The sequence below is a fragment of the Populus alba genome, chromosome 2, assembly GCF_005239225.2.
Source record: "Populus alba chromosome 2, ASM523922v2, whole genome shotgun sequence".
Classification (NCBI taxonomy): domain Eukaryota; kingdom Viridiplantae; phylum Streptophyta; class Magnoliopsida; order Malpighiales; family Salicaceae; genus Populus; species Populus alba.
Genome location: NC_133285.1, coordinates 3,204,584 through 3,226,419, shown reverse-complemented (window position 1 = coordinate 3,226,419; position 21,836 = coordinate 3,204,584). Strand labels below are relative to the sequence as shown.

Here is a 21,836-nt window from a genome sequence, read left to right as displayed (position 1 = left end):
ATGTGTTTGGTTAAGAATGTTTTTAAAATTAAAGTTATAAAATAATTTTAAAATATATATATTAATATTGATGGTTTTTAATTTAAATGTTGTAGATTTAATTATTGTTGTTATTTCATAAAATAAATAATACTTTATATAAAATTAGATAAAATATTATCAGGAATAAAATTGATTTGATATTACATAGCAAGTGAATTTAATTCACTCTACACTGGTTTTTCGAGAAAAAAAAAATATTGTTTACGACAATGCAAGTAAATTTAATTCACTCTAAACTAGTTTTTTTTTATATATAAAAATATATATACAAAAAATAAAAACACTAAAAAAAAAAAAAAACTGTTCACGCGAACAGTGCAAGTGAATTGCACTGTGCACGCAAATGTTAAATTTCGAAAAAGCAGCCAGGAGCTGCTGCGTGAAATTCGCGTGCAGAACATGAATTTGTATGGGCCCCACCGAAATTAAATTGCGTTTTTAACTTAACCAAACGTTATGTTTGTTGTGGTTGCTTCAAACGCAGAAGCAACCACGCAAACAAACGGACTCTTCATGCTAATTAGCATGAATAGTGGATAGTCATGCTCCACTGTTCATGCTAATTGGAGCTTGACTATCCACTGTTCTTGCTAATTAATCCATTAGATTCTCTTATTTGTTCAGAAAAGAAACGAAAGATCACTCTTATAAATATTTTTTATTACAATTAAAAGGAACAATGTAGCCAGCTACAATGTTCTGGTCCGACCAGTTCCGGCTGGACCGGTCCCAAGATCAAAATACATTGAACCATGTCCGACTCAGTAAAATAAAAAATAAAAATTATGTTTTATTTTTTATTTTTTAATTGTGTTTTATTCAAAAAACCAGTGTTTAACATTATTCAATGACACTATATAAATTAAACAAAGATCGCTTGATGACGTAACATTTGCAGAATTTAATCGCAATTTCAATTTTTTTCATGATTATATTTTACCTGATGTTACTACGTGCTCAAGAAACAAAAAAAACTATAATCCTTGTCAAATGTATTTTATACATGGTGGAATTGTAGATAATTTAATGGAATAATAAAAAATATTTTATATAAAATATTATTTATTTCATAATGTAATAACATAGTTAAATCTATAATATTTAAATTAAAAACTATCAATATTAATAATAATTTTTTAAAATTATTCTATAACCTCAATTTCAAAAGCATTATGAACCAAACACATTAAACTACTTTTTACTCAACCTCAGTTTTAACCACAGTTTTAACCAAACACCTATTTTTTCAAACCAACCTCAATTAAAAGTACTTTTTATAAAACAATTTTTTTCAAACCACAACCACAACAGCTACCGCAATATCAAACCCTATTTTAAAAAATAATAAAAATAATATTTTACCCTTAATTTATACTTTTAGCTTTTATTACGAAGGAAAAAAAACATCATTACACTATAAAAGTAATTTGACTTCCTTTACAGGTGATGAAATCCGATTGTTTCATCAAAGGAACTGAATTTGAACCAATAATGACATTCAATCATAATAAGGTCGATTTTATTTTTGCTTAATTTCAACAATATTACCCAACTCTCATCTTAACCCCATCAAATTGGATGGATAAAATTTTTCATCCCTGGGTGCCTAATGTGATCCTTTTAAAGTAATTCTTTCAAATATAAAGTTTATGAATCATAAAACTATATAAAATATAAGAAACTCCAAATTCATAAATAAAATTATTTAAATTTATTGCAAGCAAAAAAAATAAAATTCCATGCATTACATAGAAAATTATAATATTTTAAGAAATCCAAGTTAATTTTTTTTTTTAAAATAGCAGACAATCCAAGTCAAAATTGGATTGAGGCACTGCTGGGTGAATCTTTCACCCGCCCTCGATTTTGATCAAACCAAATGAAAATTCAACCTACTAGGAATAGTTGGCAAACACTTGTGAACTGCTCGGAGTTCAAACGAGTCAATAACACCGACAGAACATACTAAAAGATCAACATTGCAACTTTCAAGAACACCTCTTACACGAACTGTCAGATTGACCATAAAAACAGCCAACAAAAGCAAGAGTTGTCGCGTACAACCTTAGTCTATGTAGCAGTTCTAAAAAGAACAAGAGAGAATACCTCATCCTAAATCAACTATTATTTTGAGTATGTTTAGATGTTTGGTTATGATTATTTTTAAAGTATTTTTTTATTTAAAAAATATAAAAATAATATATTTTTAGTTTTTAAAATTATTTTAATATTAATACAAATATAAAATATATAAAAATATGAATTTAAAATAAAATAATTAATTTTTTTAAAATGTATTTTTAAAACATAAAAATAAATCCTTTATCACGGAAGTCACTCCCCGCTTGCCAGATTGACAAAAAACGAAAACTTCTTTTGAACCTTCCTTTACACCGAAAAAAAAAAATCCCTCACTGGTCAAAGAAAGGCGATCGAGAATCAAGAGAGACCCGATGAAACCATCATCAATAAAAAATACACCATAGCTCCTAGTGGTAGCACATCCAAAGAACAAATGATGAACATATTCTACAATACCATGATATAGCTGTTGATTCCACTTGAAACAGTGTTTTAAAAGTGTGTTGTATTATATCAATGTTTTTTTTTTTTCCAAGTATTTTTAAATAATTTTAATGTGTTGATGTTAAAAAATATATATTTAAAATAAAAAAAAATTATTTTAATATATTTTCAAGTAAAATATAATTTTAAAAAGTAATATATATTAGAATAACAAACAAATTTGGAATTAATATTACCTGCACCAATAAGACCTATTTAAAATAGAAACTCCCTCGTGCAAGTTTCGAATTCAATTCGATTGAACACCGCCATCTCAAATTCCAATTCGAGCTAACGTGCTCGTGAGGATTGACCTGGCGAAGTTACAATAATTTTTACATGCCTGGACATTATGCTCTGGCCTGGGCTTAATCTTGGTTTTCCATGTCGAGCCTCGACATAATGTCAATGCCTAGGCTGGTCCTGAACTTGATCAGCTCTACAGTCAATGACTATTCCTGTAAGATCAATCTTCATTATTCTAATCGTTTCTTAAGATTGCTTGTGTTTTGTACAAACCTTGATCAACTGAGAACATTACGAGACTTGAGAGGTGTTATCGAGGAGACAATCAATTGTCTAAATTTGCACCTGTCAATTCTTAGCTTAAATTCGAGTGTCACCCTCGTGTGCAGTCCATTAGTCGGTAGATGGACCTCTAGATGAATTCGAAAGAAAACAGTGAGGTTAAGTAACAGGGAAAATGGTGCGAGAACTCGGTGAGTTGCATGCATCGAGATTTTTCTTTCAGTATTTGTTCTTCCCATACCTTTTTGGCTCGACATCTTACACCTGCTTAATTTCCATGGTGATGCTTAATGCCTTGTGCTTCTCACCACGTGAAAGGGGAAATCTAATTGGTTCATTTTAACTCTTAATTGTTGATACATATACCTTCAACGCAGATCTTCATGCCGTTTAAAGAACTCTGTGTCCCAACCATGTTAGGGAGGCTGTATATATATTCCCATGTTCTTGCTAACAAATGGATCATAAAGTACCATTGCATCCTCGGCATTTCATGTAAAACACCTAATTTGAGTTTGTATTGCCATTGAGGAGCTTAAACAAGATTTTGTACGCCTTGAATATGTCGAAACATTATTAGCTTGGACAGTAAACGTGTTTGAAGAACCGATCGAGATATCATAGTTAGCTCGATAATTAAATTCACCATGAATCTCAATTCGGGATATATGTTGAGCTAACATGTTAATAATTAGAAGATTTAACATATAAAATGTTGAATAATTAAATAAATACAAGATCATAGAGTGTTATGGATCATGGTTGATTCCCATAAACTATTATGATCATGTTAAGAGATATGCTATGCACAGCCGCGACAATGACCCTCTACAATCTTAATCGTAAATACAGAACAAGAACTGCTTGCAAGTGTGTTAATCCAATGAACATCCATCAACACCCTATGTGTATGAACATTCGTGCAATGGTAAATCCTGGCTAGGTTTAGCAGAAAGGTCTATGATTTGTTTCTGATAACAACTCAGTGAACTATACAGATGCAAGTACATTTACAGCGTCCATGGAGTCTTGCTGGTGTCTAGGAGTACTGCCTTCGGAGAATGGAGACCATGCACAGTAAATTTTAACACGACAAATTCTCACATGGAGCTGCGATATACACATGAAAGGATGATAATTAGGCATTGAGTTTGACAAAAGGGAGGACAGTATACGCTAGTGTGATGCAGTAGCATACTGGGGTTCCATATGACTATGCACCGAAGAAATTTCTACACGATGTTGAAATATGATAGGCTAAATGATCTCGAGTGAATCACAGATTCAATTGCGCTGTACTCGAACACATTTATACTCCAATTGATCAAAAGCAACGCCTTCGGAAACTGAAAACAACGAATCAATTCATTTCTCCAGCAGATGCATACACCACACACAATGCTGTTGTGCACTCGGAACACCCTCATAGGATGTGTTCAACCTCGTTGTCTTTCCGGTCAACTGTTTCCCACCTAAATCTCAATAGATTTTCATGGTTCTTGGACCGGTACGTTTCTTTACTACCCTACTATAAATTGAAACAGAAAAAACCATAATTAAGCCCTAGCATTCTTCTAAATTCCCCTTAAACCACAATGACATCCAACTAAACCCTACTTTTGACCATCACGGCTTCAAACTCAAATTCCTCTCAAACGGCTCATCCTCGAAAAACGTTCCACCTCTCACTGGAAACCTCATATAATTACCTGCACAATGAAAAAAATTTCAGAAAATTTCATTAACTGTAGCTCAAGTTATGCTCAATTTAATTGAGCTTAAAAGCACACCCGAACCTACAAAATCTCACCATCTCCTCCTAGTCCTCTCATCCACACCTCCCATAAATTCCCAACAGTCAACCGTAGATAAATCGAAATCCAATGGCTCATATTCAAACTTGAACAAAGGGAGCGATCCGCGTCTTAACCCTCTCCACCAATCAGAACCCAACTTTCGGATACCAGCCTCCTCTTACTTGACTATTTAAATCCCATAATTTCCGTCATCTTCTCCACACAAACAAAAAAAAAAATTTAAGAATCGCCAGCTTACACAGGACCACCAGATCCGATCTAATCTTCTCTTCTCCTCTGATTCGATTCCCTTTCTTCCCTCAAACCCCAGCCCTAGAATTTCAATCAAAATTCTGTAAAAATGTCATCTGATGAACCCACCGTCGCCGTCGATGGCAGCACCGAACCAACATCCGCTGAACCGGCTGATGATAAGCCAGCCACCAAGCCCAGCAGAGCCAAGAAAACTAAAGAGCCCAAAGCCAAGAAGGCACCTGCCCCAAAAAAATCCCGTCATCGTACCCCCTCATCTCACCCTCCTTACGAAGAGGTAATACTTCATACATACGATCCAATTTTTATTTTAATACTTTTGTTTTTGATTTTTAGATCTGATTCTATTTTATTTTATTTTATTTTGTAGATGATTAAGGATGCTATAGTGACATTGAAGGAGAAGACAGGTTCAAGCCAGTACGCGATTACTAAGTTTCTCGAGGAGAAACACAAGCAACTCCCCTCGAATTTTAAGAAACTCTTGCTGTTTCATTTGAAGAAGCTTGTGATTTCTGATAAGATTGTTAAAGTAAAAGGATCCTTCAAGCTTCCATCGGCAAAGTCATCAGCACCAGCCAAACCAGCTGCTGCTTCTCCGGCTAAAAAGAAGACGGTAACTGCCGCCAAGCCAAAGGCTAAATCCAAGCCAGCTTATTCCAAGGCGAAGGAAACTAAGCCTGCCAAGTCGACTGCTAAGTCACCAGCAAAGTCTAAAGCAGCTGCCAAGCCGAAGGCTAAGCCAAAGGCTGCAGCTGCCAAGCCAAAAGTTACCGCTAAGTCCAAACCAAAGGCTGCTCCAGCTAAGGCTAAGACCTCTGTTGCAAAGCCCAAGGCAGCTCCGGCTAAGCCTAAGGCTAAGGAGAGACCGGCTAAAGCTTCGAGGACTTCAACGAGAACATCTCCTGGGAAGAAAGCGGCAGCAACCAAAGTCACGCCGAAGAAGGCTGCAACCCCGAAAAAGGCCCCAGCTAAGACCGTAAAGCTGAAGAGTGTCAAGACTCCGACGAAGAAAGCAACAGCGAAGAAAGGAAAGAAGTGAGAAATGATATTCTGGGAAGTTATAGGGAGTAGTGCTTGTAGGGGTAGTTCTGTAAATTCGGTGGTCGTTGAGGGGTGGGTTTGTAATTTGTGTTACTCGGAATGCCCACTTGATAAGAAAAGCAAATGGCATCGGATGTTAGGCTTTTTTTTTTTTTTTTTTTTGTGCACTGCGTGGAGTTGTTTCTTAGGGATTTGAAACAGTACTAGATGTAATTTTCGAAGAAATAATTTTATGGTATAAAATTTAGAGCCTCTTGCTCTCTCACGTGTAACGCCTGTCCTCTGACGTTCCCGTGAAAACCTTCATTGGAACGGGGAAAAATCTGGAGCCAAATGCTCGGGCTTAGGGTTCATCTTTGGTAATTGAAATTGGAGAGAAGAGGGGGCAGGAAGCGTAAATCGCACGCCATTTGCGTAATTGAATTTTTAACAGGTTAGTAGCCGCAAGCATTCGCCTTTCGTTCCTCTCTCTGCATCGTGGCTGCCATGTGTGGCTAGAGGAGGTGAGACGAAATGGTTGCCCAAGACAAATTGCCAGTCTATATTAACCCCATTAGAGTGTGTGTATGCTTTTGACTGGTTTTATAAAAGATTACCATGGAGCTTCCATCTCTTGTTGGATTTTTATTTGCCAGCTTGTTTTGCAAATGGTCACGAGTGCATCACCTCTCATGGTGGTTCTTCTCTGATGATCTCAGAGCGTGAACGCCTCTGGAACAGATGAACCAGGCTCATTGGCCAGCCATGATTGTGGATATAGATAGCTAAGAAGGCTGCAAAGAATCAATCAAGCATTCTCAAAGAAATACTTCTTACTACTCATGTTGCTGACATTATGAACCTGTCGGCCTTTATCTACTTTACTCGCTTAAAAAAAAATCTCACTTGCTGACGACTTTATGTTGCTTATCTGACAGTCCCGACTTGCAAAGTCATTTTGTCTGGTGGTTCCATAACTGGAATGTGACTTCCTACCATGTAATAGCAGTGATTCTCCAAGTGGGCGAAAATTTTTCCCTGTACCTGTGAGGTAAATAAAGAAACTTGGATCGTCCCATTTATTTGTCCTCTGCCAATTTTCTGTCACTGTAGTTTTTCACCTGCTTTTCACTTTCCCTCGATTAATTCGCTTCTGCTCCCTCTAATTTATTTTCTATTACTTTTTATTTCCTTTTGCCAGTCAGACTACACTTTCTGTGTCTGACCACCACTTAAAATGATAAACTCCATTAACAGTTTCTTCTTTTTATTTATTTATTTATTAATATAGATATTTATTTAGCTTCCATGTATTTTTAATTAATTTTATAATTTTTAAAATTAATAATATATAAATTTTTAATGACCCCAAAATTTACAAGATTCAAACTAATAATCTTTTAAAAAACAAAACTAGTACCTCCATCGTGATAACAGTTTCTTATTTGATATACAGCAGGTACAATTGGTGATTTTGTACTTAGTTTTGGGTTGCTAATGTCCCATTTATGGCTTCACACCTTTCTAGAATGTATACTTGTATATACTCTGGTTATGAATTGCACTCATGCCTAAATCCAGTTCATTTCATCTCCTTTCTATTAACAAGTAAAATCATATGGATTTTCCCTGCCTGACACTTCTTATGTCCAAATGTCGATCATGCATATGGAAATTGGCAAGGACCGGCTTCTGAAAAGGGGAGCAAGAAGATAGTTTGCTGGAAATGTGTGACAGAAATTGGGAGCGGAGCAAAATTTGAAGAATGGTATCACAAATATTTGTTGATGTTAAAGGACGACAGGCAATGGATTGTACAATACAAATCACTGCAGTTTGTGATCTAAAAAATTTAGAAATCTCTTCCATATTTGAAATATTGTAGGTGCTCTGTTTTCCTAGGTAATAAAATGAAGGGATGTCAATCCATCATGATTTTGTTGGTAAACATACACAGTGTACGAGTTAGATTTAAGAAGTATCGTTTGATTTCTCCAAACAAGTATTGTTTGAGTGATCTAATGCTTCAAAATATCCTCATGAAATTATCTTTTCTGTTGTTGGTGGGAAGGTAATTCAAGAGTCACACAAGCGTCATTGTTTTCTTGATCACTGAAAGTTGGCATTTCTGAGGAAGTTGTTCTTCACTTCCTGGGCAGATAGGATGATGAGAAGACTGAAGTTGCTTCCTCTCAATTGCACAATGCTAGCAATTAGCTTGTCAAATACACATCTGAGGAATTATACATTTGAGGATGCAAGTTTGATTCAATTATATTAAACTTTCAAATCCAAAAGCCTCAAGTCTTAACGTTATTATTTGGTATGTATCTTGCTTCAAGTTTCAGTATTCATGTTCTTGTCTTTTGAATTTATATGATTATAATGGAAGAAAAGCCTTGGAAACGGCTTGTGTTTATGGCATGACTTGTTTTTTTTTTTTTTTAAATTCACTCGAGCAGTTCTAACTACCAGCAAAAAATATTTCTGTATTTTGACCTGTGCTTTGCTAGTAAATAAAACTCTACACGTAGCTTAGCCAAAAAAAACAAGAGGGAGGGAGGGAGGGGGGATTTTTACACATTAGCTCAATCATATTTTAACAACCCTATGTTATATTTTCGTCGGCTGTAAACATAGCAAGGAATTAGACACTTTCTTCAGCTTCAATCTTTTGGGGCTTGAGTTTTTTAAGAGGCTTGGAACTTCATCTTCCCTCTACTCTGAACACGTCATTTGATCTTTCAACTTTCTGGATGGAATACTTCAACTCCCTTTGAATGTTTAACCTTGATGGTGATAATACAATGTCTTTCCAAATTGAACCATCTTCACAAGCTGGATTAGGGTACTTGTATAGTTCATAAATGGACTCCGCTTCCTCGTTCAAGCAGCCCACTCTTTTTAAACAGTCTATTTCATCTGGATCAACCAGTAGAGTCTTGTCCCTGTCTTTCCATCCTATCAACTTCACAAAGATTGACGAGTTAGTATTTTTTTTCTCCCATGGAACTCTATTTGACCTACTGCTAGTTCAACATTTTTTTGTTAAGGTCTAAACCCGACAGCCATAATCTATATCTTCAATGCATGTTTCTTTTGGCACCTGAAATAGCTGAAGTATATGTCTTCTTCATGTTGATATTGAGCTGTAATCAGGTCTGGCTATTGGCGGTTTGATAGTTTCAGGTTTTCCGTTAACCTCAGTTCAGTTGTGTGGTAGTTGTCAAATATGGCATACACCCGTGAGCAGCCAGTACATTTACTTTGACAAGAAACTTTCAATTCAAGTCCCTAATTCCTACCTCAGACTCAGGCCTCTGCAGTTTATTTATATTTGGTGTTTGGATTATCCCTATGTACTACGTCCTGTGGCCTTGTTAAGAGCTTAAAGAAACCAGAGGAGAATGAAGCCAGAGAGACAGTCTGTGTACCTTAGGTGGACCTTCCAAGGCATTGGTGCAATAAAGCCTGGCATTGTCAACCAGATGGCAGTATGTCAGAAATGCATTTGCAAATCTCTTGTGGGATTTCAGTTGTGATTTCACCCTAACAGCTCTTCTACACATTATAGCTCTCCTGAAAACAGTCAAAATGTCCCACCGTCATATGTCACCCCAGGAAGAAAAATTCTTGTGCTCTTTATGTTGTAAAAACCGGAAGCGTAAGACCATTTTACTGTAATAATTTGCTACATACCTTATGCCTCTGACAACAGCTAAATAAGCATCACAAACGACCCCAACCAGCTCTATCCTGTATGGTTTTCTTTTTTTGGATCCTTCTTGCAGTGATTGTTCTTCTTCGTCAATCTTCTCCCAGTACTCCTCAGTTACAGCTCCACCAGTACCTACTTTATAACCTGCTCCCATGCGATAACGACGACGATGGACATTTCGGGCCATTGTTATTGTCTGTACAACGAATGGTACCCAGGAGAGAGTGCCATCCATGATTACATCCCGCCCTTCATTCAATGCTGTCACCAAGAGAGAAGATGCTGCATCTGTAGACGACTGGTGCACCTGTTTGAAGAAGAAATTTCATTCCTAATATGAAGCTACAGTATATTCGAATACTATTTAGTACTGGCACTATAAAAGTCCAGGTTGAAAGTTGACTTCACAAACACATGCTTGACTCTTGATTTATAAACTTTTGTGCCATTGTGCTATCTCAGTTGTGGTCATTGGGCTGACAGTATATAAGAACTGATAGCTTATATGATTACTGTACACTTGGAACAGTTCTAAGAACAGAGTGCATCTGTCCTAAGTTTAAAGACCCCAAGAAATAGAACAGGACCAGCGAGACTGTGAGATTAGTTTGAATAGAACAGAAAATTACTGGGCATTACAGTGGATACAAGGTATGCTTATGATTAAGAAGAGTTTTAGTTATAGAAGGGTTTGGCATAAATGGGAGGGCCTGGACAATTTTGTGGCAGATATTTTGCCCTTGGAAACAGGGTATTCATGCTGTTGTAATTTTACCATGTTTGAATAATATTAAGCATTAGCTTAGAGCTGTCTGAGATCTGGAATTGTTCTGATGGTGGGTTCCCAGATCTTTCTTTCTCCTCTATCCTCAGTCATTTTCTTGTTTTTCTTTTCCTATGCTTCAACATCTTTTTGCTGTCTATTGTCGTCATTTAGGCTGATTTGTATTTAAATGACAGAAATAACTTCTACTAAAAATTAACAATTAGCTTCTTTTTATTAATTAATGTTATTTTTATAATTTAATAGTTAATCTTACTTTTTTATTTGAATCCTTCCATTGCCTTCCTTTCCCTGCTATTCCCTTAACCAAATAAAAGAAAAGGTTGAAATATAACCAACCATTCCCTTCCTTTTCTTACCCTGACTAACCCTACCCTCCCTCATCATCCTTCCATCATAACACAGTGTAAGTATCTCACCAGTTCAGCCGTATGGATCATGTCAACATGTCCTCGAGAGCTTAGGGCTCTATAGATGACATCTGATTCTTTGAAGGCATCGGCCTCAATAACCACTGCATTCCCTGCTGCTCCTGCCCAGAATGGCCTGTTCACGATTCATTGAAAATATATATGTTAGCTTGTTTTATTTCTCCCTAAAAATTCTAATTATTGAGAGCTACTGGAAAAGACAGCACTATGGTGTGTTGGCTAAGAAATAAAAGAAAAGGAGCACCTATTCTTCTGTGCCATTGTTGCTTGGAGGGAATCCTGACATTTCATTTGAGCTAATTCTTCAATCTTTCTTTGCCTTTTCGTGATGCTAATATTTATTTTTGAAGTGTTTAGATTGCCTAAATATTATTCAAGTTGATCTTTCTCGGTGCTGTGTTGAATGCGTATATTAAGTTACAAAAATAACTTTATCCTATACCATGAGCGATAATAATAAAAGAAGTATGCTCTTACTCATTGAGAATGTCCTTGAGCACTGTGCTCTTCCCAGCTCCCATACCACCACCCATGAAGAGGAGGACTGGACTTCTATTACTGTGAGCTACTGGAGCCATCACCTCTGTACATTGTGAGTCATCATTTGATGCAAGTCCCATTGCTTTCATTTCCTCCACCAATGTACTGAACACCCTAGCAACCTTTAGATCTTTTGCTACCCTCTCAAAAGTCCGTTCCCTAAACCAGAAAGAGAAGGAGATCCGGTTATTTCTCTTGTGGATAGTATTCATACATGTGTTGAGGCCTTTTAATTTGATTGATCGTTAGGCAGTTGTGTCCGTAAAAATATATCTGAAGCCAGAAAGATTATGTCGGTTTTGATGGTTAAGATAGCTGTTAGATATGCATCTACATCCTATGAAATTGGGTTTGTTCTGATTCGAAGCGATTCAAGTGAATGTACTTGTGTAATTCAAGTTGATATTTCTTGTTGTGTTCGATTTCTTATCTGTTCTGCGATTCTCTTGCTGACTTGTGTTTTAACATCAACTACATTGATGCATGAATTTTCCCAAGGGAAGTTTTGCTCACCTAGTTGCTGCCATGACGATTTGTTTGAGCTTCCTTTTGGGCTCCGGATCAGAATTCAACACCTAAAATTAGATGGTAAGAAAGCAACAATAATGAAACACAGGAGACGATACATGCAGCAGGTCTAACAGATCTCGTTTACCTGACTAATCAAAAGATCAGCGTGGCTCCAGTGAAATGCAAAATAACTAAGAATGCACCTCTCAAACTCCTCTACCAGCTTTACATAGAGTGAATCGGCGTCAGGTTCTTGAGAAAAGAATGCATAAATGTCCTCCTCACATCCATCACAATCTCGGACGTATACGGCGGCCAACCTACATAGATGCGGGCATTCTCTCCTATCTGCAAACCCCATTTGCCGTGCTGCTCTCATGAATGAAGGAGGGAGACATATTACAATGATTGAAAAGACTGAAATGATTCAATTTCTAGGGGGGAAATTGGATTTAATGTATATTTTTATCGTTGGATCTCGTAATAATTACCTACATAATGGGGAAATCTCTCAAGCTTTTCGGCATGGCCTGCCTCTAATGGTCTTAGGCGTAGGATGATCTTTCGATCCCTCAACTTCCAGAGACGATAATGTACAGCTGCTATGATCAAGCCTATTGAAGAGGCCACCATGATAAGATAGGTTTGTTTGCTGGTGTAACCTGATGAATAATATCGAGACAGGAGTAAAGAAACGTTTCTTGCGATTGTTATCAATGTTGCTAGAGATGAGAAGACGACCAGATTTTTTCCTCTAAGACTTACCTTTCGGCATGTTTTAGAATTCCAGGGAAGAAGATTTTCTGTTTGATGTCATTTTGTGACGACAGGAAACAACATTATCTGCCATTGCCTTTGCTTTGTAGTTGCATCTTAATCGTTAGTTTTGTTTGGAGACACCGATAAAAGCGACAAAAGGGACACTCCTGGTTTTTTACATCAAAATAAAATCAAGTGGTGCCACGTGTATTGGTTTTGACATGTACATTCCCAGTAGTTATCTCTTCGTAGAGTAGAAACTAGATAATATTTAATAAAAATATTAAATTAAAAAGTTATGAGATAAACATGAAGTAGATTTTTAATCTCAAAATACATGCTATGAACTGGATTTTATTTAATAATTTTTTTAAATTGATGTTTTACTTAATATAATAATAATAAAAAACACATGTAGAAAAGCTATTGAATAAAATTAAAAAAGGCTAAAACTAGTAAACTAAGTAAAAGATAAATTATATTTATTAAAAAATATCATAAAAATTTGTTGAAATTTAAAAGAAAAAAAAGACAAAAAAAGCTTGGATGCACAAGGCCTAGTCTAGGTGGCCCAACATGTATGGGCTTAAAAAAAAGCCCAATTCTATACGATTAGGCTGACCTAAGAAACGGATAACTTGTTGTTAGCTCCTTATTATTTTTTAAAAATAAATAGAAAACGCGTTGCTTACTAGCCTAGTTTTAAGCAATTAAATGGTTGCTAGAAAGATGTGTTTTATTTGCTAACTTGATTTTAATTTTGTTATTGACTTAAGAAACCTAAAAACACCATATTGGCATCAAACAATCAGAAAAAGCTTAAAAACTAAAAAAAAACACTTAGGTAAAACTTTTTTTCTTCGAAAAAAATTTATTGACATCAAAATTGATATTTTTCATGGGCATAACCAGTGTTAACCTTGATTTTCTTTATTTACTATTAGAATCCAACCTATCTCTCTGTTTTTTTTTTTTTAAATTAGAGACTAAAAAATAAGATTTTGTATAACAATTAAATTTTTGAAACATTAAGGAACCAAAAGTTATAAATTTATAAAGTAAAATGACAAAAATAAACTTCTCACCTCATTTTATAAACCGCCATCTAATTTCTCACTGTTTTATACTTTAATCATGTTTGTTTCAATTTTATATCTCCTTAATAATATTTGATAATTAAAAAAATTAAAGAGAAACAAAGAGAATTAAATTAAAAAAAAACAATATGATTTTTTTATAATAAAAACCCCACGTAAGTTTAAATTATGGCCATGACTATAAATCATAAAGCTATCATATTTCAATTTGGATAATTATTAAATTTTTATAAAAATGTTTAATTTTTTTATTTGATAATTTTAAAGATATACTTTTATCGTATATTTAGTTTGAGCATCTATTAATATTAAATTATATTATGAAACAATTTTAAAAACACACTCTTCATGTTAATGAACCAAGCATATTTAAAATTTTTTAGTTAATTTTTATGTATAATCCCAAAATTTAAACCTAGAAGATTAATAAAGGAAACATATTTTTTTCATCAGAACCTTTAAGATTAAAATGTCTATATTTATTTAATAAAAAATGCATGACATTTTAATTTCGAGAATGAATACAACATTCATTTAAAAACAGTATACAGAATTATGAGAACATATTTCTTCTTTGCTGACATGAAAATAAGACCATAAATACATAATAGATTCCACATTTTAAGTGAACGAAAAAATTAAATACGCAGGAGTATTATCCAATAATAATTCTATAAATCAAAGTAAATCTTTGAACTTTTTGGGCCAGGCTCAAGGTCCATTTATATTATATTAAGCAAGCTAGGCCGGGTTGACCCGGAAAGAGAAGCATCTGCAATCCCCTGGATTTTACCCGTTTGGGTTCTCGGATCCTAAATCCTCGGTTCAATTTTCCCGGCTCTACAGTCTCCAATTAAACAAGCAAAAACCCCTCCAAACTCCAAAGGGTTCTTAAAACCTTACCTTACTCTTCTTCTCCTCCTTCTTCTGTTGCTCATGTATTATCATCAAGAACAACTGCTTCTTCTATAGGCAAAATCTCCTCCTCCTTCTTCAGCAACCCACAAAAACCCACTTCTTCAAATCCCAAAACTTCAAACGAAGAGCTCACTTCAAACTCCAAAACTTTCCCAGAAGTCACAAACTTTAACGCTCAAAACCAAACGCCACTTCAAGAATTCCTCAAGAGAAACTGCAAGTCAGGTAATTCCACTCTCAATGAAGCAACTCACTTCTTTGATCACATGATTAACATGAACCCCACCCCTCCAATTGCACCATTCAATCTTTTATTAGGTTCACTTGCTAAGAAAAAGCTTTACTTTGATGTTATTTTATTGTGTAAAAGAAAGAATCAGCTGGGTTATTGATGGATTTTATCACTTTGAATATTTTGCTTAATTGTTTTTGTAATGCGAAGAGGGTCTGTGATAGTCTTGTGGTTTTTGGGAGGATTTTAAGGTGAGGTTTTATGCCAAATACTGCGACTTTTAGTTCTATGATTAAGGGTTTATTTCGGAGGATAAAACTGGTTAGGTTGTCGGATTGTTTAAGAAAATGGGTTTGTTTGGTTGTTGGCCAAATGTGGTTTACTTATGGTATTCTGATTAATGGGTTGTGTCGAACTGGGAATAAGTGTCGCTGTGAAGTTTCATGAAGAAATGCTTAGTGGAAATGGTAAATTTGGTATTTATTGCAAGCCTAATTTGGTTTGTTATGGAAGTATTATTGATGGTCTTTGTAAGGATGGGTTGGTGGAGAAGGCGAAAGAGCTTTTTCTGGAAATGAAGGGTAGAGGTATTTGTCCTGATGTGGTTGTGTATAGCCCCCTAATGCATGGTTTGTGCTCTATGGATGAGTGGGAGGAGGCTAAAGGTTTGTTTATTGAGATGACGGATCATGGATCAAGGTATGCAGCCTAACGTTGTAACATTCAATTTGCTGGTAGATATGCTTTGCCAGTCCTGGAAGATGAAAGAGTCAAGTGAATTGTTTGAGCTTATGGCTCAGAGAGGTATAGAACCTGATGGTTTTACTTATTCCACTTTGATAGATGGATACTGTTTGTCTGGATGATTGGTGATGGGAGGGAGCTCTGTGTCTATGGTGAATAAGGGGTGTAAACATAATATTGTTAGCCATAATGCTTTGATTAATGGGTATTGCAAAAATCAGAAGGTAGATCAAGCTATGCGCCTTTACAGGGAAATGCTTGATGAAGGGACTAGACAACAATTATTATATACAATATTTACCCGGGTGGCTCTTTCCAGGCAGGCAAGGTTTGAAATACTCGAAGCTGTTTGTTGAGATGCAACTTCATGACCTGGAACCTAATTTGACGAAATATAATGTTTGTCTGGATGTGCTTTGCAAGAACAATTGTGTTTCAGAGGCAGTAGGACTTGTTTCACAGTTTAGAAAATTGTAAGTTTGAATTTAGTGTTGAAATCTCTAACTGCCTTATTGATGGCTTGTGCGAAACAGGGAAGCTCGAAACTGCTTGGGACCTATTCTACAGAATGTCTAATGAAGGTTTAAAGCCAACTGTTGTGACATATTCTATCATGATACATGGACTTTGTAAAGAAGCCAAATGGAAAAGGCAAATGATCTGTTATTGGAAATGGAGGACAAAGGTTGTGCTCCAAATTACATTTAACACACCCATGCTTAGTTTCTTACAAAATAATGAGACACAAAAGGTAGTCGAATTTCTTCATTAGATGAAAGCAAGAAAACTGTCACCAGATGTATCCGCTGTCTTGATAGTGATAGAATTACTCTCGAAGGATGAAAACTACCATGAATGCATAAAACTGCTTCCTGAATTTCCTACTCAAAAGCGAACAGAAAAGTTGACATGATGAATGCCAGTCATTTGTGTGATTTGGCTGAAGAAAACTTTATTAGAACTTTCCCAGAGTTCAACTTTCAACCAGAAGGTGCACAGAACTATGGCCTGCTGTTGTCCTTCCATTTGATTGAAGTTATTAGTGACAGCTTCAATGATGGGGTAAATCTGTTCAAGTTCATCAGAGGGTAGTTTGAACTGTTGAGGTGTGGCATCAGGTTCTGATTTACGTCATTGACTACAACTGGATTCCTTGAATCTATATGTTTATTCATAACAGAAGTTGTAGCATGGGTATGGTGGACCAGAATTGTTGATGGAGCAAATATCCTGCTAGTTTGAGGTAGGTCACAGACCTTCAAATGATAATCACTTCTGAATTGTAATAACCTGATAATGCTACTGAAAATCATTTCTTTTACCACCTTACTGAAAATTATTGCTTGACAACAGGAACAGACGTAAGGGGATGCTAACAACCACTGTATCTCTTAAGATCTGTGACATCAAGCACGTCTTGAATATATTGCCAACCACTGTATCTTTCTGTGTACAGGTATGCATGTCCTTTGTATCGTCTTGTGGAATATATTGCCAATCTACCCTAAATTAATTTTCAGAACTGTTGTTGGATATGCTCTTTTAATAGCCATGGCATACAAATCTATTTATAACTGTTTTTTTAATTGAATCTGATCACTGGAACTTATGTTTGGCCACTGGCTTGATAGTTTAGATATCCAATTCAAATTTGATAAAAATTCACAAGAAAGGCAGTGAATCACCGTGTCTTTAATGTCATCAATTTTGGTAATTCGATTCAAGTAAAACTGCAAGTGAAAATATGTTTTGGAAGTCGTAATCTCTCTATCCATAGAGCATAATATATTTGAAACTTGAAAGTTTAACCATATTGGGAAGCTGGATGAGAAAATGTAACTTCACAGGGAGAACCAGATGACTGTGAAGTCTGTTGAGCAGTGTTGTAGTAGAGGATACAAGAACTGCCTTTGGATGCTATCATTTCTAATCAAGTGAGACTTGTGCTTGCATCTCTCGCATAGTTGCAAATATTTACATCTATAATTGTAATTGAGGAAATATGAGAGCCTGGTGTTAAGTGCAATTGTCAAATTCAATCATGTAACCAGGCTTGTTTAAGACAGAGGTGCATATTGTAGAGCCCTCATGCACAAGTAATAGACTAAAGCAACTGATGGTTTGGATAGAAACTCTATTGTAAACATTAGTCTACAGACCTTTTTATGGCAGCAGTTAAAAAAGAAATTGATCAACGGTAAGTCTCTAGAAAATAGGAAATAGCTATGCTGATTGATCCAATATCTGAGAGAAGTCGCATGACTAGTTGGAGTCCTGGTGAGGTTCTCCAAAATCAAAATATGTAATTGTAACCTGATAGAAATTGTTTGGATGAGCAATGCTTAGAGCTTATTTCAGAGTATCACAGGCTAGCCAGATCTGGATCATCATGGGCCGGAACAAGTGAAATGAAGGCGTGGCATTTTGAGAATTTTTGGAGCATTCAGACAAAGCGCACTGAAAACACCAAGGAGTAAAAAAAGACATGATTTATCATTTATTGTTTTTCCCATTTGAAACATGTATCTTAATCACCTGACATTATTAAGTGGATCTAATGGTAGTTGGATTATTGCGAATTGCTTGCTTTTGTTTTTTAAATTATTCTAGGTAGTTACAAAAGTCCCACATTACACTTCTGTAAGACAGTGATTTCTGCATGCCGAGAGTTTTATTTTAGATTTGACTGTTAGAGGGCATTGGCTCTGACATACTCACTTAATGAGAATCTGGATAAAGTTTTCTAAAAGTTATTGGAGCATCAATTGATTTTTCCTTTGGTGGAGGAGGTAACAGGGAACAGTAAAAGAGGATGATGAACACACCTACATGGCACTCACATTATATTCATCAAAACCCTATATAGTTTAAGGTATTTGCTTGGTTTCAAGGCAGTATCTCCTGGATTTAGCTTACGAACACGTCTTTGAATTCTTAGATTTGCATGAAGAGTCTTTTCCTGGAATTCTTGAATCGTGTGAAGAAAATCGACCGCCTGGATCTTAGGGTCTCTCCTTCTTGATCTTTTTGGATGTCAACTCCCCATACATCAAACGGGACAGTTTGAACGAGCGGTGTGATCAAATTGGCTACAAGGAAAGCTAAAGTTGATGCTCGATGGTGTCCTCTCTTCTACTTTTCTCTCTCTCTCTCTTTTTTGAACGACGCACCACCATTCACAGGGAATCACAGTTTTTTGGATTCGGTTTCAGAATTATGTTTATTTATTTTTGTTTAAACCCTGTATTCGAAACTTACTGGATCTCGACTAATTCGGTCGAGTCAGGTCAGTCATTAAAAGACAAAGTTCTCCCAAGGATAACATGCTCTGTATATAGTGCTCGAATTTAAGATTTTGTTTATGAAAAACAATAGCCGAATCACCTAGAATTATGTTTATTTGAGTGCGACTTGCTTGCAGCATACGGTGAGTACTGCAAAAGGTAAAAACTGTTTGAAAATTATTCAGTTTTCCCTTTTTGGTTTGGAAAGCAACAAGCAGGGGAAGAACAATGAAGTGAAATTTGGAATCTATTCCAATCCAAAAGAGATGGACAACGAAAAGAAGAAGATGGTGTTCACACATGTTAGATTTATAAGCTCACATGAGAAGATAACAGTCTTCTTTCACTTCTGACGGGATGGAATTTGGCAACGAAAAGGGATAGGCAAAATCTTCAAAAGAATATTACCCTAGCCTGCTTCGCCTAACTGTCTAAATGTTATCTTTTTATTTGTTTTTTTATTTTAAAAGTATTTTTTTAAAAAAATTTATTTTTTTAAATTAATATTATTTTGATATTTTTAAAAAAAAATTATTTTAATATTTTTTTAAATAAAAAACATTTTAAAAAACAACTATAATCTTAATTCCTGCCCCTTCCTCCGTTTCCCATTCTCCATCCAATGAATTTTGGACCCAAATCAGCTTTTGGAATACGGCTTAGAATTTTAAGCCGACGGAATTAGATCACAAGATTTGCCGTTAAGTTGATAAGAGGATTATTTAGAATCGTCCCCTTCCTCAATTTCTTTTTCTCACTATTGTACCGGGATGACAAGGGATTTTTACTTTTTTTTTTCCTCATAAAATGTCAATTTTTTGCTGGTAGATGATTGCTAACCTTTAGGGTGTGTTCATTAATAATAAAAAAAAAGAGCTTTCCCCTTTTCTTTTCTAAGGTTTTTTTTATTTCATTGAAAATTTGGAAAACTTGTTCATTTGTTGAAAAACTAAGATGGGTTTTTTTCACCGAAAAAATAAAAAAAATTGCAATAATTTATAATAATCATTTTAGATTGTAGAATATTAATTTTATTTCATTCAATTAAAAATACAATGAAAAAAATTATATTTTAAACTAATTTTTTTATATTATGTTTATAATAAAAATTAAATTTATGACAATAACTAAGTATGAAAAAATATATAAAAAATAATTTTAATATCTTACATTGCTAATTAAAAAGTGCTTTTATATGAAAGAAAAGGGAATGTATTATTCATGTTTTTTTTTTTTTTTAATTTGAAAAGCTTGTATTGAAAAACCTTTAAAATGCATTTTTGAAACTCTGTATAAATTTGAAAAAAAAAAAGAAGTTTTATGGAAAGAAAAATATTATATTTTAACAACAATGTTCCTAAACAGCCCCTTGGTGCCTAATTACCTTAGATTGGACCTTTTGTCTCTATTTACCTGACGAAGTTGCATGCCCAACACGAACGTGACAAAAGCAATCCCATGGGCCCTTAAGGTTTTTCGGCCTGATTGCCCACCTTTTGACAAAATTAAACAATGCTTGTAACACGTGGAGACAAGTCTTTCATAATTATTACTTGATTATATTTACAAGGGTGCAGTTGCATTGAAATTATAAAATAATATAAATTATATTCCTAAACTTCATCTAAAAATAAAAAGCTATAGAATGAAAATAATTTTTTAATATAATATCAGAGTCTTAATAATCTAATAATCACAAGTTCAAATTTCACAATCTCCATATATTTAATAAAAATTAAATACAAAGTAATGTGAATCTGTTCAAGTTTCAGGTTTATCAGGCTTTTACTTGAAGGATGTGTTAGAGAATAATATAAATCATATCCTGAGATCTCATCTAAAAACTTAAATTGTTGGATTGAGATGGTTTTTTGACAATAGATCTTCTAATGGACGTAAAATGATTGTTGGGTTAAAGCTGCACGATTGTCTAAAGTTCTAAACGATGTTTATTTTTGTATTTCAAAAACTTTTAAAAAATTTGAAATTTTTTTTTTTTTAATTTACTTCAAATTAATATGTTTTTAGTGTTTTCAAATCATTTTCATGATATGCTGATGTTAAAAATAATTTTTTAAAAATAATAAAATATTATTAATATAAATTTTAACATGAAAAATTATTTAAAAACAATCACAATCTATAAATCTAATAACTTTCTACCCTCCAAAGCCTTATCTTTTCTTATAAAAAGAGTCCCTCTTTTGAATGGATTTTTATGTTGGTTGTTGATGAATGCTTTTTTAAGCGCCCAAGTTAAGAAAAAGAGTACAAGAATCTTGTTGCAGTATGTCTATCACTTTTTAAGTAGATTTATTAAATTTGTCGTGTTATGTTACTTAGTTATTTAGTCCTTATTTGAACCCGAGTTGAGTTCTAAAACAAAATTAAAAATATAATTGATTTAATCAATTCATGAATTAACTCATAATTTAATTAATCAAAATTTAAACATGATTTTTTTTTTAAATTTAAAACTTGAAATAATATCATTTTGAAATTACATAATCAAAACTTGATTTGATAACTTTGCTTTTAATAAGCAAGAAATATGATATTGCATCTTTATGAAAATTAATCTAATTCAAATTT

At 34.5% G+C, this 21,836-nt stretch overlaps 2 protein-coding genes and 1 long non-coding RNA gene across 5 annotated transcripts; 2 read left to right on the top strand and 1 right to left on the bottom strand.

Annotated features, from left to right (window-relative positions):
* The first annotated feature begins 5,133 nt into the window (after positions 1-5,133).
* Positions 5,134-6,500, top strand: LOC118049279 (uncharacterized). The gene is made up of 2 exons (XM_035059226.2): positions 5,134-5,481; positions 5,575-6,500. Exons 1-2 carry the CDS (start codon positions 5,293-5,295, stop codon positions 6,244-6,246), a joined length of 861 nt encoding a protein of 286 aa, XP_034915117.1. The 5' UTR covers positions 5,134-5,292; the 3' UTR covers positions 6,247-6,500.
* A 2,155-nt stretch (positions 6,501-8,655) lies between these two features.
* LOC118049379 (calmodulin calcium-dependent NAD kinase) lies at positions 8,656-13,117 on the bottom strand. 3 transcript variants are annotated; one of them, XM_035059369.2, is made up of 9 exons: positions 12,976-13,117; positions 12,702-12,872; positions 12,356-12,579; positions 12,214-12,275; positions 11,638-11,859; positions 11,149-11,275; positions 9,927-10,252; positions 9,662-9,806; positions 8,656-9,195 (listed from the first exon to the last, which is right to left on the bottom strand). In XM_035059369.2, the coding sequence occupies exons 1-9, from the start codon at positions 12,983-12,985 to the stop codon at positions 8,935-8,937; spliced, it is 1,548 nt and encodes a 515-aa protein (XP_034915260.1). In that variant the 5' UTR covers positions 12,986-13,117; the 3' UTR covers positions 8,656-8,934. The 3 variants fall into 3 exon arrangements, with proteins under 3 accessions (XP_034915260.1, XP_034915261.1, XP_073263673.1); XM_035059370.2 differs by having other exon boundaries at positions 12,356-12,558; XM_073407572.1 differs by having other exon boundaries at positions 12,706-13,050.
* Positions 13,118-14,782: 1,665 nt separating this feature from the next.
* LOC118049380 (uncharacterized) lies at positions 14,783-18,639 on the top strand. The gene is made up of 2 exons (XR_004687673.2): positions 14,783-17,203; positions 17,314-18,639. It is a non-coding gene; the product is annotated as an uncharacterized lncRNA (long non-coding RNA).
* The last annotated feature ends 3,197 nt before the right edge of the window (positions 18,640-21,836 follow it).